A 14,288-nucleotide genomic window follows, 5' to 3' on the forward strand; every position below is an offset into this window, starting at 1 on the left:
TTTATAATTCAAATTTTATCATTAATTATTGAAAATTCTTTGTAAAATATTCTTCGTATTCGTTTTTTCTCCCATTTTTGGGACTCTTTTTAGCTTACGTAATATACAGGACTTTTTTAAATGTAAAATTAATAAATATATTTCTTGCACCGTAGTATAAACGGATTTTCGCAAATATAGGAGTACAATTATAAGAATGAAACTACTTTTTTTGCCCAGAGGTGCCGGAGGCACTGGCTAAAAATAACTGTTTTTAATCTTATGCTTTTAGATTTTTATATTCGTAGAAAACCATGCATATAATACGATATGCTAGTTACCTAGTTTTTTTGCGTATGAATGAGAACACCTGTTCCTATCCACCGGATTCGAATGAATACGAGCTATTTTTATTTTGTAATTTTTTATTTCTTAAATATTCTACCTTTTCAGATAGTTCTGAATAACAGGCTATTCAAGTCAATCACCTGGGTACGCGTACATCATAATAACAGGTATGGGTGTATATTAGCTGTATAAGATTTATTTTTTTTCTCCTGCTACAAAATTTGTTTTAAATAAATAGGGGGGGGGGGGAAGTTTTGACACATTTGCGTAAACAGGGAGTATAGGCTTTATCTTTGGACTGAGAGTATAGGTTATTAGGGATAAAATCATTCTTATATGATGAATTTTCCCAAGTTTTAATATTTTTTGGATAGGCCTCCAGGTTCCGGAGCTCCAGGCCTTCCCCCCCCCCCCCCTTGTTTAAGGACAAATAAAATACCGGAAAGTTAAAAAACATTAATCACACCCATCCCAAAAATAAACAAGACAAACAAAATAATCATTCCTCAAATTAGGATGGATCCATACCAATACCACGAGCTGCATGACAGATGGGACGCCCTCATGGTTAGGATGTTGAGACTCTTCTCCAAGCTAAATATTCGAGTTCAAGAAGAATCATGTGGCATTGATGACGCTGTTGAAATAGTAAAACTGTTATACCATCACGGTTGGGTAGAGACACACTTAAAGAAGAATGAACCTATGCCCGAGAATCTCTACGAGAACGAGAGACCCCGCCTGGATGATACCGAGAGATATGTCATTGACCATGAAGCCGACTGTGCACCTTTCCTCACCAACGTCAGCCCTTTTTTCTAAATAAAACCCAGAGTAACAAGGTAAAAACTACGAAATTATTGCAGGGGTGTATATTCTGCTCCGGGGGGGGGGGGGAGGGGAGGGGGAAAAAAGAAATAAGTGGATCAATGATGGAAGTTGCTTCAAATCACCTGCTCTTGTTCATGGCTAGTTGTCTTTTGTAGCAGGGGAAAAAATTGTTTTTAACCAAAAAATGTTTCAGAATTCTTTGAGTTTCTTCATTAAAAAACGCTTTAGTTTTCTCATTTTTAATTCAATGTTCTTTCCTTTCAGGGAAGAGAAAGGAGAAGCTAGGAGAAGCCGAGCTCGCCGCCGGCGATTTCATCCAGCCTCCGGATATCCATGCTGAAAGCGAATTTTAATTGTAATTTGTGGCGTTATCCTCTTAGAAAATTTTGTTTGTATTATTTAACTCCCCATCCCCCCCCCCCCCCCAAACTAAATTGCTGGGTTAGGTTAGGCTAGGTTAAGTTATACGGCTAGGTAGAGGCCAGGGGCCGTTTTTCTAGGGGGGGGGGGGGGGGGGTATTTCCTAAGAGGATAACATCAATTTGTTCTTTCAGAACATTTACGTTAACCTCTCTTTGATTGCAGCGCCCATATATTTTATAATTAAGTACCCATGGTGACAGTGATTGAGCCCCACTGGTCGTGCAGATATATAATTTCCTGCATATAAACATTAATAAACATTATTTACCCCTAAAGCCGACGATTACGTATGCACGTGTACAGTTTTTTAAGCTTCTGGCTATAGCTCTCTAGGAGATCTTAATTGATATGTTTTATTTTTTGTTTTTGTTTTTTGATATTTTTGTTATGTTGTTTTATATTATTTATTATTATTTATTTTATAGCAAATTAACAAATTTTCTGGGTTCAACATTGTTGTTATAATAAAACTCCATGCAACTGCAGAATTCTGCAAAAGTCACGACCAGTGGGGCTTGATTATATATGCGTTCGTCGGCTTTTCAGGGAAGGCAGGAAATTTATATAGGTATTATCCAGGTCAGGACTGGAACAAACAAAATTTTATGTATATTGTATATAGTTATTTTTTTCAAAGTAAAAAAATGTCAGACCAACGCTGGATGACGTATGTATAATTGGATCACAATTTTGATAGGTAAGTTTAATTAATTTTATAGACAATCAAAGAATAAATAAGGGTATTTTCTTATGTTTGTAACTCTAACTCTTTATTTTGTGAGTTCCTTTGACATTTAATTTTGGTTTCAAAAAGTGTCACTCCCCCCCCCCCCTTTTTTACTTTCTCCTTCTTTCGTTATATGTAAACAAGTAATAACCTTATTATTATAACCAGGGGTGTATATTCTGCACAAGATTTATTTTTTTTCCCCTGCTACAAATTTTTTTATTTTTTTTCCCCCCTAGATTTTTCTGAAAAAGTAGGGGGGGAAATAGAAAAATATTTAAAGAACTCTATATTTCATTTATTTTATCCCTCCTACCACACATTTCTTTAGTTTTTTTAACCAAGGAGGGGGGCAAAATGGAAAAAATGTTTTCAGTTTTCTTAATTTTTACATTTTTTTTTCCTCCAACCACTTATTTTTTATTTCCCCCCCCCCCTGAGCAGGGGATCCCATGCAGAATATACATCCCTGATTATAACATATACTTCTTATTTCAGGAGTTACCTATACACCCCTGTTAGACGTTATTGAAATGGGAGACAATTTGATTGGTACACTCTCTAAAGCTCTACTGAAGCGTATAAGAAGTGGAGATAAGAGGAAAAATGTACAGGTGACTTTTTACAACTAATTATTTCTACATATTTAAGATGAGACCTTACTTTTCATTACTGTACTTAAAGTATAATCTATGCTCGACTTTAATTTCTATTTTTCACTTGCAGTCAGCGCACTATAAACATGCTTGCTCTTACACCAGTATAGTCATATGTACTGTAATCAATTGACACGTGTAGCTTGCCCAAATAACGATCCATAACAACTCCCCTATATTATTTTAAATAAGTAATTCACTAATTATGTAATCTTTTTCCAGTTGCAGCATAAACTGAGGTCCATAAGAAAACTCTTCTGTAATGCAACGAGAGCCAGAAGTAAATACTGGCGCAAGAAACATCAACAAAGTGAAGACAGTCAGCCATTACTAGAAGAAGAACAGCAGGAGGATTTGATGGATGTGGAATATGAGAACGAAACTGCATCGTCAAAAGGTAACCTACAATATCTGTAATATAAAGTAGAACGATGTCGGTCTGTCTGTTTGTTGTTTGTTTGTCCAAATTCCCACAAACATTGTCTCCCAATTTTTGTTTTTTATTTTCCTTTCAATCTAAATTTCAAACAATTGGTTTGATCAAACGTTAGTTAAGTTTGTCTCAAGATATCCTTGTTCCAGGGGTGTATATTCTACATGGGATCCCTTAACCTAACCCACCTTCACCCACTCTCTACATTTATCTACTTTTTCTGGAATTTTTAATTTTTTAACTTTCTAATTTGACTAGTTTTTCTTTACGGCATTATCCTTATACTAAAGTAACAGGATGTCTGTGTGTCTGTTCAAAAGGATCTTGCTAACCACTGAACCGATTGGGTTCTCCTTTACAGGGTACCTTCACATAGGTCCCGGGAAGGTTTATAACTATAAAACATCATGTTTAACATCGTATTTTTTTAGGTAAAGTTTGTACAGGCTGCAATACCAACTTCACAAAGGAAACCGAAAGTATATGTTATCAATGCTACGCAAACCAAGTTTTGGAGCGATTAAATAACAATCCTGAAGAAACGGACTACATTAATATTGTTGTAGACAATATTAACAACAATAATACCAACGATAATAATGATGCAGACAATGACAGCATTCAAGATGCCGAGGACTGGGAACACGTCGAATTGTTTGATATACCTGAAGATTATTTTGACCCAGATGATGACGATGACCCTGATGACGAACCTGATGGCGATCATGACGGGGATCGCTTCAAACATCTTACAGAACTTGAGAAAGAAATTGTTAATGATTTCAGAAGCGTTTGTGTTCTAGACAACCCCATCTCTCACAACAAAGTTAGAATCATCCTGGCGATTCTGAAACGCTCGTGTATTTTCAAATTTCCGTCATATAATACATTATTCAAACCCAAATACAAAGTTGAAATCAAAGAAAACAAATATAATCCTACAAATGCTCCTGGTTCACTGATTGAGTGCAGGTATGTTTATATACGATTTAGAAAGCGTAGCATTTCTATAATCATTACCAGAATTTCCGTACGTCCATTTTAAACATGTCGATTTTTCTCCTTTTTTAACAACAAACTTTCAAGTGTTCTAATTATCAGTTTGATCATTCTTTGGTATATTGCTTCCTGCGACAACTTGAGAACAATATTATAAGCGAAGCCACTCTATAATTAATTCCTTAAAATTTAAGTATGTGCATAAACCTTATCCTTCTTGAAGCATTTTTTTTTAACAAATTTACTTACATTCAATTTTGGTTCGACTTTAATATTTTTAAATTCAGTTCAGATACTTCACAATTGTTAATGTCCGTTTGTCGTACCGTTTCAGTGCTTTGGTTTTTATGGATGTTGTCATCGTTGTTCCATTACTTTTCATCGTAATATTATTTGGAGCCCGATGGTGCAAAATTTCTTTGAATTGTGCAAGTTTTAGTTAAAAATATATTTCTTTTTCCAGATTCCCTACCTATGAGATCCTCCAAGACGCCATCACAGACTTTAAACGGTTGAATGGACAACAGGCCGTTGATGATCATATAACTTTTGACATCTCGGGCGACGGAGTGAAAGCAGCTCAGGGATCTCATATCTCCTATTATACTGTCTGGATTAGGTAAGTAATTAATATATTGTGGATTTGAAAGGGTTGGGTTGGGATAAAGTTCTTTTCATATACAGCATGACCCTCGAAAAGGTATTTTTTAGGATTGGCAGCCTATATTTCAAAGGATATCAAAATATTTGTTTTACATCAATTGACAGCCCAGATTTTTAAAGCCAAAGTTTAGGAAACCATTCAATAAACAAATAAGAAAGAAAACTAAGTTTACAATTGATACTTTTTTCTATTGCATACATATATAAAAATCTGTCTTACTGTATACCAGGACTTAATTAATACCATAAGTAAACCTAGTTTTTACCACTTTTACGGTAAAATTTTACCAGCCTTTACGTTTTATAAATCAGTGACTACAATTTTAAGTCTAAGGTATTAAATGCTATTATTATTAATTCTTCTTTATTATTTCAGGTTATTCTTCAACAAGGATTTCAGTGTTATATTGCCAGTCAGCATATTTGAGAAGACGAGGAGGCGTCCCTACAGTTACAACTTTCTGGATAATGTTACCCGATTCATCAACAAACTAATTCAAGAAGGATTACCTGGACATACCTTTCAATGTAGAACCATCATCCACGATGCCGTTGCCAGAGCCGATGTATTCGGCATTCTTGGCCATGGATCAAAAAATGGATGCCCACACTGTGACCTTCCAGGGATGGCTTTTTCACAGACTTATCTCCGTCAAAAGAACTTGGTATTGTTCGAATCAATGAATGTATTTTACCCCAGTGACAGTCAAAATATGGGTACGCCGAGGTCTGACGAGAAATTCCGCAAGTTAGAGGAAAATAATCAGAACATGAAAACCAGTTTTTCTGACCTTGACCCGAGCTTGGATTTAATACAAGATACCCCCAGTGATCCGATGCACGCGTTGCACCTGGGCTATGTAAAGAAAGTGATGACGTACCTGAAGAAAGGACGTAATAGTTATCCAGAATTGGAAGAAGAAGACTTAGTTCAAATGGAGAGAATTACAGGGATGTACTGCATTTGACTAAAGAAATGACGCGTAAAATAGGTGTTTTCTTCGCGCATTTCTCGGCACTGCGATAAAATTCTGCATTTTTAGATTTATGTCTATTACACATTATTTGTACGCCTTGTTATGCCGCTTAAAAGAGTGTTAGTTTGAAAAGTTTAAAGAACTTAAATTTTGAAAATTTTCTCCTTATCACCCATATTTTACCATGAACTGCAGTAACTCCAATTATAGATGAAATCAACGATCAATTGAAGCTTGTTGGCGATTTTGATCGCGTTCCCCGTACGTCCATCATGCGCCTGACAGAGAAGAAGCTAGCCCTCAATTTGAAAAGTTCTGAATTCAAAGTACTGGGCTTCTACCATATGATATTTTATGCAGAGGTAGGTTTTTACCATATTATAATCTTTTTAGAATTTAAAGCTTATTTCAGTTTCATTATATTGTATAGCAATAACATTCTTTTTAAATTTGCGCACGTGTGCTATATTATATATATATTTCTATTGAGGAGGGTGGACTTCCAATAAGTATATAGGGCGAAGCCCCTAGAGGCTAGGGGCGAAACAGCTAGTTTTACCTTAAATTATTACAATGTTTTTTTTTTCCAGTTGGCAAATCTTAAAGATGAACAACGTCTGATATGCAAGTTTTTATTCCACATATTGCGCAGTCTCGAAGAGCATATAACAACTGAACGTGTGGCTGAGCTCAAGACCATGATAATGGTCCTGAACTCAAAATTGGCGGAGATGTACGGCGAATCGTGCTTGAGTTACAATACTCACATGCTTTACCATATGCCGGAACATGTCCGCCGATTTGGACCATCCATGGCGTTCAGTTGTTATGCTTTCGAAAGTGCCAATCATGTGATATCAACTTACATCCGAGGATATAATTTTGGCCTTAAAGAGGTTTCAAACAGGTAATACTATTTTTTTTTAGTTGAGTTCCTTTGACTTTTAGTTTTGGTTTCAAGAAGTGTCACTTCTCCCCCCCCCCCCACTCTTTACAAATTTTAATGTAATTTTTAAAAATGTAACATAACTTTCTTTCCGTGTATTGCTGATCAAACACTTAAGCTATAACGATTTCACCAGCAACATACCTTTCCGTTTAACAGCCATTAATGACATAAATGACATATTTAGATTGTTGATATTTCACACAGTGAAACCGTACATAAATGAAAAGCTGGCTGTCAGGGGAACAAGGAATGCCAACAAACGAAAGTTCGAAAGTAATCAATTCTATACAGACTGCCAAGACCTCTACTTTGTCCCAGACTGCCGTCGTGATAAAACAGTATGGTTGGTCCACAAAGTGAGGACATTTTTTCCAACATACACCTTTCCTGAAGATTCCAGAATAATAGGTAGGGGTGTATATTTTGCACATGATTAATTGTTGTATAGAAATATTTCATGAACTATACATTTCATCTAATTCCTTTTTAACCTACCACAATTTATTTGTAATTCTCTTATCATGCCAGGAGGAGAGTGTCTGTTTGTGGGTTTGTACCAACAAATCTCGTTAACCGTTGAACAAATTGGGTCCCTCTAACCATATAACTTAACCTAGCATAACCTAACACAGTCATTTTGTCGGGAGAGGGGGGGGGGGAGGGTAAAGTTTTAAAAAATAGAAGAAAAAAATTAGGATAATGCCGGTGTTGTTTAAAACTATAATCCTCGGTAAGTAATGCTTTACAATAATTATCTATATTATTTTTAGAACACAACTAGAACCACAACATCTCCAATAAGGCCAATAAGGATTACCCCACCTCCATCTCCACGGCCACGGCCACGGCCCCCCTCCGCGAGTCAACGGACCGCGAGAGTTGTAGTTCCTCCTGCAACATCATCACGACCCCAGTCCCAGTCATCACGACCCCAGGGATCATCTGCCCCTTCTGGTGAGATGGAAGAAAGCGAGGTATTATTTTTATTTCATTTTGTCATCCAGAGGATACAAATTACAATTATTTAGGATATATATCGACTTAGCCTGGAAAAAATAACTTGTAAGATTTGACTAAATTTTTGGTAAACATTGACCAATAAAAATTTACCTTGTAAATTTTTACAAACAAGTTGGTCAAATTTTACCAAGTTGATTTTTTGGTCAAAGTCCAAAAATCTGGACTTAGCCTAAAAATTTACCTTGTCAATTTTTACCAAAAAGTTGGTCAAATTTTACCAAGTTTTTTTGTTTGTCAAAGTCCAAAAATGATGGAAGATGCTTAGGATCACTTGCTCTTGTTTGTGGATAGTCTTCTTTTCTACCACGTAGTTTTTAAAATACCAAGACTTGAAAATATGTGGTTTAATATGTTTAATTTTAAGGATTTGTTCACCGGGGCCGTTATGAACCAAATTCAGAACCAATTTCAGCAGCTACGTACTTTCTTCACCTCACACATGAAAAATCAAATAGAGCCCATTAATGCGTCCATCAGAAACTTGGCAAACAAATCGTCCACAAACCATGAATTACTGAAGAATGAAATCAAAGACCTGCAAGACAGTGTATCAAGAGATATGGCTGAAAATACTGTAACGCTGACAACAGAAATGAAGAAAACCGAAAAAATAGTGGAAACCTTGGTGACTGATCTAAGAAGACTGACCAATGTGGATGAGCAACTTGAAGAGGAGGCGAATAAAGGGCCTAGTGAGAATCAGGATGTTGTCGTGGACCGTATTTTCTCACCAGAATTTTACAAAGAAAGAATACAGAACCATGACCCCTTGAAAAAAGATGGTTATATGCGAAGAGAAGAAATTGTCTTTTTCATCCAAAATTTCGATGACTCACTGAAAGTGGATAAAGGCTGGCAAACCTTACTGAAAGTATGCAGAGACACCATCACCTTCCTATATGTCGTGTTCGAGCAGTTCACCTTTGACGCCCGCATCACCGCTGCCTTTTGGACTGCTCCGGAACTTATTGATGACGAAACTGGTAAGTAAATATTATTTTGTAAATTTGACATGATGAGAAAACGTTTAAAACAGGGAGAAGGGAGGTGGGGGCAAGGGAAATAAACCGAATAAAAGGGGCATTCCTATTCTTGCTAGCAGGTGACCATGTACAATAATCTTTTTATATATATATTTTATTTGTGAAAATAAATCTTGTGCAGAATATACACCCCTGGTACAATAATAAACATGTACCTATGCATAGTTAATTCAAAATTTCATTATTATTTCAGTGGAACGTTTCTTGGATCATTGTAAGTTAGTGCTTAACGAGACGTACCTACATGAAGCTATCCCACCAAATTTGTGGAGAACAGGAACCTATGTGTCTTCAAGCGACCTTTTTCTAGTGAGGAACCACGTACAAGCTTGTAGGTAATTCAATTATTTATCGCATCTATTCCGCGTCTATTAAATGTGAAAGTGGTAGTTTCACAAAATGCATTTCAATGTTCTTTAGTTAAAAAAGTAGTTTCACGAAATGTTAACTGCATATTGTATTCTTGTTAAATTGTTAAACTACATTTCTATGGCATATGTTTCAAAGAATTTCAATTTTGTACCATGTATTTTTTTATGTGGCAAGACTTTTAGTTCATCTTTTCTTGATATATGTTATATGTTATATATTGAGACTGTTTTGATATAAACCCTTTTTTTATCTAGGTTCAAGCGCAATTTCGAACACACTTTTACCAAGGACGCGACTGGTTTTTGTGAAAATATGAAGAGAGCCGAAGATTATATGATTCCTAATGATGATCCTGTCTGCTGGAGGTTATTTCGAGCGCTGGTAACGCGAAAACAAGAACGCGCATTGTCAACCCCCCTCTACAAGTTCGAACAGGTTTTTGAACTCAAGCCAAGCAAGGAGACAAGCAATAAGAAAGGCAAGAAAGACAAGAAAGACAAGAGAGACAAGAAGGAAAAGCCACAGAAACGATCAGCCTTAGAGATGTGTGAATTGTATCTGGCCCCTGCAGAGATACAAAGAATTAAGCGGCGTATTAAACCGAAGACAATCACAACTTCAACACCAGGTGTTACAGCCGAAGACAAGAAATTTTACTACATGTTAGGTGGCCACTCAATGGGTTGCTTACCCCACGAAGTTCAAGGAAAGAACCAGATTTACTTGAAAAGAAACAATGACAAGTCGAGTACTGCATTTCAGATCAAAAATTATGCAGACATTGGGAATGCAAAGAACCCCAAGCAATTTTTCAAGACAGTCCATAGTGATAAGAAGGTTATAGCAAGAGCTGTAATGTAATATACGTACGCCACAATAAATTTGAAACCAGAAATGAGTGAAGAACAGACAAAGATTCACAATGCCAGTGAGAAAGCAACAGTAATTTCCAGAAATAGAAAGATCGGAAGAATGAACACCACTGCTGATGAATCCACTGCTGATGATTCCACTGCTGATGATTCCACTGCTGATGATTCCACTGCTGATGAATCCACTGATGGTGAAGACAATGATGGTGAAGGCAATCATGGTGGAGGCAATGCTGTTGAAGACAATGATGCTGAAGGCAATGCTGTTGAAGAAAATGGTATGGAAAACATTGCTGATGAAGAAAGCAACAATGGTGAGCTTGTAATTGATGACGGAGGCGACGACGTTGAAATGAATTCAAATGATGATCAGATTGGGAATGAGTTTCGCATACCACCCGCGGAGAATCCAGCAGTAACTCCAGAACCAGTAAAGCAACCAGTAAAGCCACATAGGTTATATGATGATCCAATTGTCAACAGCCAGTCCAATAATAAACCCAAAGTAAATGTATTTGAAAACATCACAAGCTCCAAAAGGAAGAAGCATGGAAAAGGAAAGGGCTCGAAAAAGTCGAAGAAGATAATTATTTGTGAAACAGACGATGAGGCCCAAAATGTGGGAAATCTTGATGATACAGTGCCAATGCAAGATGATGAACCACCACCAAACTTTCCACCACTGCAAAGACAGAAAGAATTTTATGGACGAAATAATTCAATCACAGGTACATATTTGTTGAACATTAATTATTATTTATAAGTTTTATCTTTCCTCGTATTGTGTATATACTGCACAAGATTTTTTTTCCTCTGCTACTAATTTTTTTTAAATTTTTCTTCCCCCCCCCCCCCTAGTTTTTTTTCACCAAGTAGGGGGAAAATGGAAAAATATTTAAAGAACTCTATGATTTATTTATTCTATCCCTCCTACAACACATTTCCTTTTAAAATTTTTTTTCCACCAAGTAGGGGGGGTGGGGGGGTGGAAAAAATGTTTTCAGTACTTGCTTTTTGTTTGGAAACGTATAAAATTAATGTATAAATTAATTATTTACAGGCAACAGTAACGAGAGACAGGTGACTGGAAAGGCAACAAGTGTCGTGGAGGAAAGCAGCAGTGATGAGAATGATGAGGATGCCGAAGGTATTGTTATTTATAGTTTGAAAAACGTAGGAACTGTATCACCTAAATTTAAGTTTATTAATATTTTAGTTGAGAAGTAGTCTTAGATAAAAACCCTGTGCATTAATTTTGTTTTAAGGGAAACTTCGTACAGGCCCTGACAGGGTTTTAGGCTAAAATTTGTATGGGCGCAGCCGCTATCTATAATACTAAGTAGCTTAATGTCTGTCCGGCCGTCAGAAGCTTAAGATCTCAGTAACCACTGAATCGATCGAGGTTACGGTAAAATTTTACCACCTTTTAAATCGTATAGGCTGGTAAAATTTTACCATAAAAGTGGTAAAAACTAGGTTTTTTATGGTATTAATTGTGTCCTGGGGATCGGATTCTACTCTTCTGTGTATTGGTCCTGCGGTGATTTTAAGCTATTTCCTTGGAGGGGGGGGGGGGGGGTTGGGTAACATTTATACTATTTGAAATAATGACTATAATAATTATTTAGATGATGTGCCGATCATTCCAAAGAAGAACCGGGAGCGAAGGCAAACCGCATTGGAAGCCGAAGCAAAAACCAAGAGAAGTTTACAGCTGGACTCAAATGAACCATCATTCGAGGTGGATAACGAAGATGACAGAAACGAGAGTGACGAAATTTTGGAGGTTGAGGACATTGAGGGCAAGAATGACGGCAAAGCAAGTAAGGAAATTCGGATACATCCATGTGGAATAATATTACCCAAACTTGCCATTATAATTGAAAACCACCTGGGTCATTATGAGGTTGTTGCAGTAGGCTCAAATGTTTCTATACACAACCAAAGGGAAATTTTAGAACTCATCAACATTGACGGTAAGTTACAGGTCTTAATGTAATAAATGGGGGGGGGGGGGGGGGGTGGGCGAAAGTGACACTTTTTGAAACCAAAAGTAAAACCAGCCGAATTTTTTTGGGGCTTTTATTGGCGGTTCTCGGCGGTGGCGACGCCGTTTCTTCACAGTTCCATATTGTACCCCTATAAAGCAACTGCCAATGCAAAATTCCCCCTTTTATCTTTGATTGGCATATAAATATAGGGTAAAAAATATTGCTTGTTTTCATTTGAATCTGATTAATAGTAACTAATGTTCATATAGGTATGGAAATAATATTGAAGCTACAATTATGTACATTTGCTTTAACATTTTTTATTTCTTTGTAGGAGAAAAAGCAAAGTGGAAAAAAGATGGAGAAGAAGGTGAATTAATTTCTGACATCAAAGAAGAAGCACCAGAAAGTGATGATACAGATCAAGGTCATCAATCAGACCCAGACACTGGAACTGGCAGTAGTAGTAGTAGTGAAGAAGAAGAAGTTGAACGCAGGCCAAAAGCAAAAGTGGCCCAAAAGCCAAAGCCTACCAAAGAAGTTCCTAAACGTCCCAGAAAACAAACAACATTTCCATCAACGAATCAAATTGAAGCGGTGTTGTACAGAAACCAGAGCAGAGCAAGCACGAGCAGAGCACAAAATTCAAGCCGGGATTATGCTGAAAGTTGCGCAGGCACATCAAATCCTGATGAAGACGTAAACCCAGAACCAGGTTGTAGTTATAGTCAACTCAGTCCAGAGCCAGGTTGTAGTTATAGTCAACTCAGTGAGCAACCTAACCAAATTAGGATGCAGCAAATGTTGAACAGAACAAATACACATTTGCCCGATTTCGGCCAGCGTGGTGAGACTCGGACAAGAAGAGATGCCAACAAACGAGTAAAGGCCAACATGAAGAAGCAAAGATTGTGGGAACAGGGAATCAGGCCTGAAGATGCTGAGTTAGAGAAGAAGAAAAGATCAAGCTCCAGACCACCACAGAGAGCAAGTTCTCAACAATGTTCTCAGAACATAAACAATTACAGTATCTTTGGCAGCTACATTACAGCTGATTCGGGAAAGGGGTGTATATTCTGCACAAGAAATATTGTTTGTCCACGGCTAAAAATTTTTAAAATTTACAAATGTTTTCAGTTTTCTTAATTATTACCTTTTTTTCTTTATATTTAATGAAATATAATATACATCCCTGTGCAGACTTGGAAAAAATATTACACATCCGAACCATGTAGAATATACATCCCTGGCAGAATGGAGACAAGTATTATTCGTCGGAACTTTCGTCTGAAAACGAAGTACAAGACGAAGAACAAGACGAAGAACAAGACGAAGACCTGATAGGTCCCAGTCAATCCCAATAATTCCAGGACTTTACGTATATATATATTTATATGTAATTTTTTTTTTATTTCATAAGTTTCATCTTCAACTTTTTTTTATAATATCTAGAAAGGAGTAGTTTCCCAAAATGCATTTGAAGTTAATTTAGTGAACCGTATATTTGAACCTGTTTAAATGTGTTTAAACTCTATTTATATGGCATAAATTTGAAGAAAGTTAAATTTTCTACCACGTACTTTTACCATCTTAACAAAGAAAAATATGCAATTCACAAAATTAAGTTCAAATGCATTTTGTGAAACTACCCCTTTCCACCAATTAAGTTTAATGAGCTTAAAGTTAAGAGCTTAAACTGAAAATTTTTTGTTGTATAATCTGTCGCATTTTTTGTAATTCAGTATATAGCAGTTGTAGTTTACCCCCTAAACTAAGGAAAAAAAGTATTCACAACTAGCTTTTGTTAATTTTATATATTTGTTTAATTTTGTATATAAATATTATATATATGACAGTTATCGTAGGGAATGTTTTAATTAATACGGTGGTAGATTTCCATGGTAAAATCCGTAAGGTTTATGTGCTGTAATTAAAAAAGAGAACGTTTCAAATTTGTATTAACTTTTTGTAAATGAAATTTGTCTATATACTTGTTTACAATATA

At 36.3% G+C, this 14,288-nt stretch overlaps 4 protein-coding genes across 5 annotated transcripts; all 4 read left to right on the plus strand.

The window, feature by feature from the left end:
* Nucleotides 1–380: 380 nt before the first annotated feature.
* LOC145318286 (uncharacterized) lies at nt 381–1,638 on the plus strand. The gene is made up of 2 exons (XM_080159598.1): nt 381–1,169; nt 1,423–1,638. The coding sequence occupies exon 1, from the start codon at nt 844–846 to the stop codon at nt 1,147–1,149; it is 306 nt and encodes a 101-aa protein (XP_080015724.1). The 5' UTR covers nt 381–843; the 3' UTR covers nt 1,150–1,169; nt 1,423–1,638.
* Nucleotides 1,639–1,733: 95 nt separating this feature from the next.
* On the plus strand, nt 1,734–5,138 carry LOC145316676 (uncharacterized). The gene is made up of 3 exons (XM_080157341.1): nt 1,734–2,922; nt 3,187–3,361; nt 3,829–5,138. Exons 1-3 carry the CDS (start codon nt 2,842–2,844, stop codon nt 4,440–4,442), a joined length of 870 nt encoding a protein of 289 aa, XP_080013467.1. The 5' UTR covers nt 1,734–2,841; the 3' UTR covers nt 4,443–5,138.
* A 65-nt stretch (nt 5,139–5,203) lies between these two features.
* Nucleotides 5,204–7,471, plus strand: LOC145316677 (uncharacterized). Of its 2 annotated transcripts, none has more exons than XM_080157342.1 (2): nt 5,204–6,398; nt 6,627–7,471. In XM_080157342.1, exons 1-2 carry the CDS (start codon nt 6,309–6,311, stop codon nt 6,945–6,947), a joined length of 411 nt encoding a protein of 136 aa, XP_080013468.1. In that variant the 5' UTR covers nt 5,204–6,308; the 3' UTR covers nt 6,948–7,471. Both variants share the same exon structure in this region; 1 of them encodes a protein (XP_080013468.1).
* Nucleotides 7,472–10,292: 2,821 nt separating this feature from the next.
* On the plus strand, nt 10,293–14,003 carry LOC145316678 (uncharacterized). Its single transcript, XM_080157344.1, has 4 exons — nt 10,293–11,020; nt 11,353–11,439; nt 11,921–12,268; nt 12,618–14,003. Exons 1-4 carry the CDS (start codon nt 10,315–10,317, stop codon nt 13,427–13,429), a joined length of 1,953 nt encoding a protein of 650 aa, XP_080013470.1. The 5' UTR covers nt 10,293–10,314; the 3' UTR covers nt 13,430–14,003.
* The last annotated feature ends 285 nt before the right edge of the window (nt 14,004–14,288 follow it).

Source organism: Acartia tonsa, chromosome 4 (genome assembly GCF_053477335.1).
Source record: "Acartia tonsa isolate MP-2025a chromosome 4, ASM5347733v1, whole genome shotgun sequence".
Lineage (NCBI taxonomy): Eukaryota > Metazoa > Arthropoda > Copepoda > Calanoida > Acartiidae > Acartia > Acartia tonsa.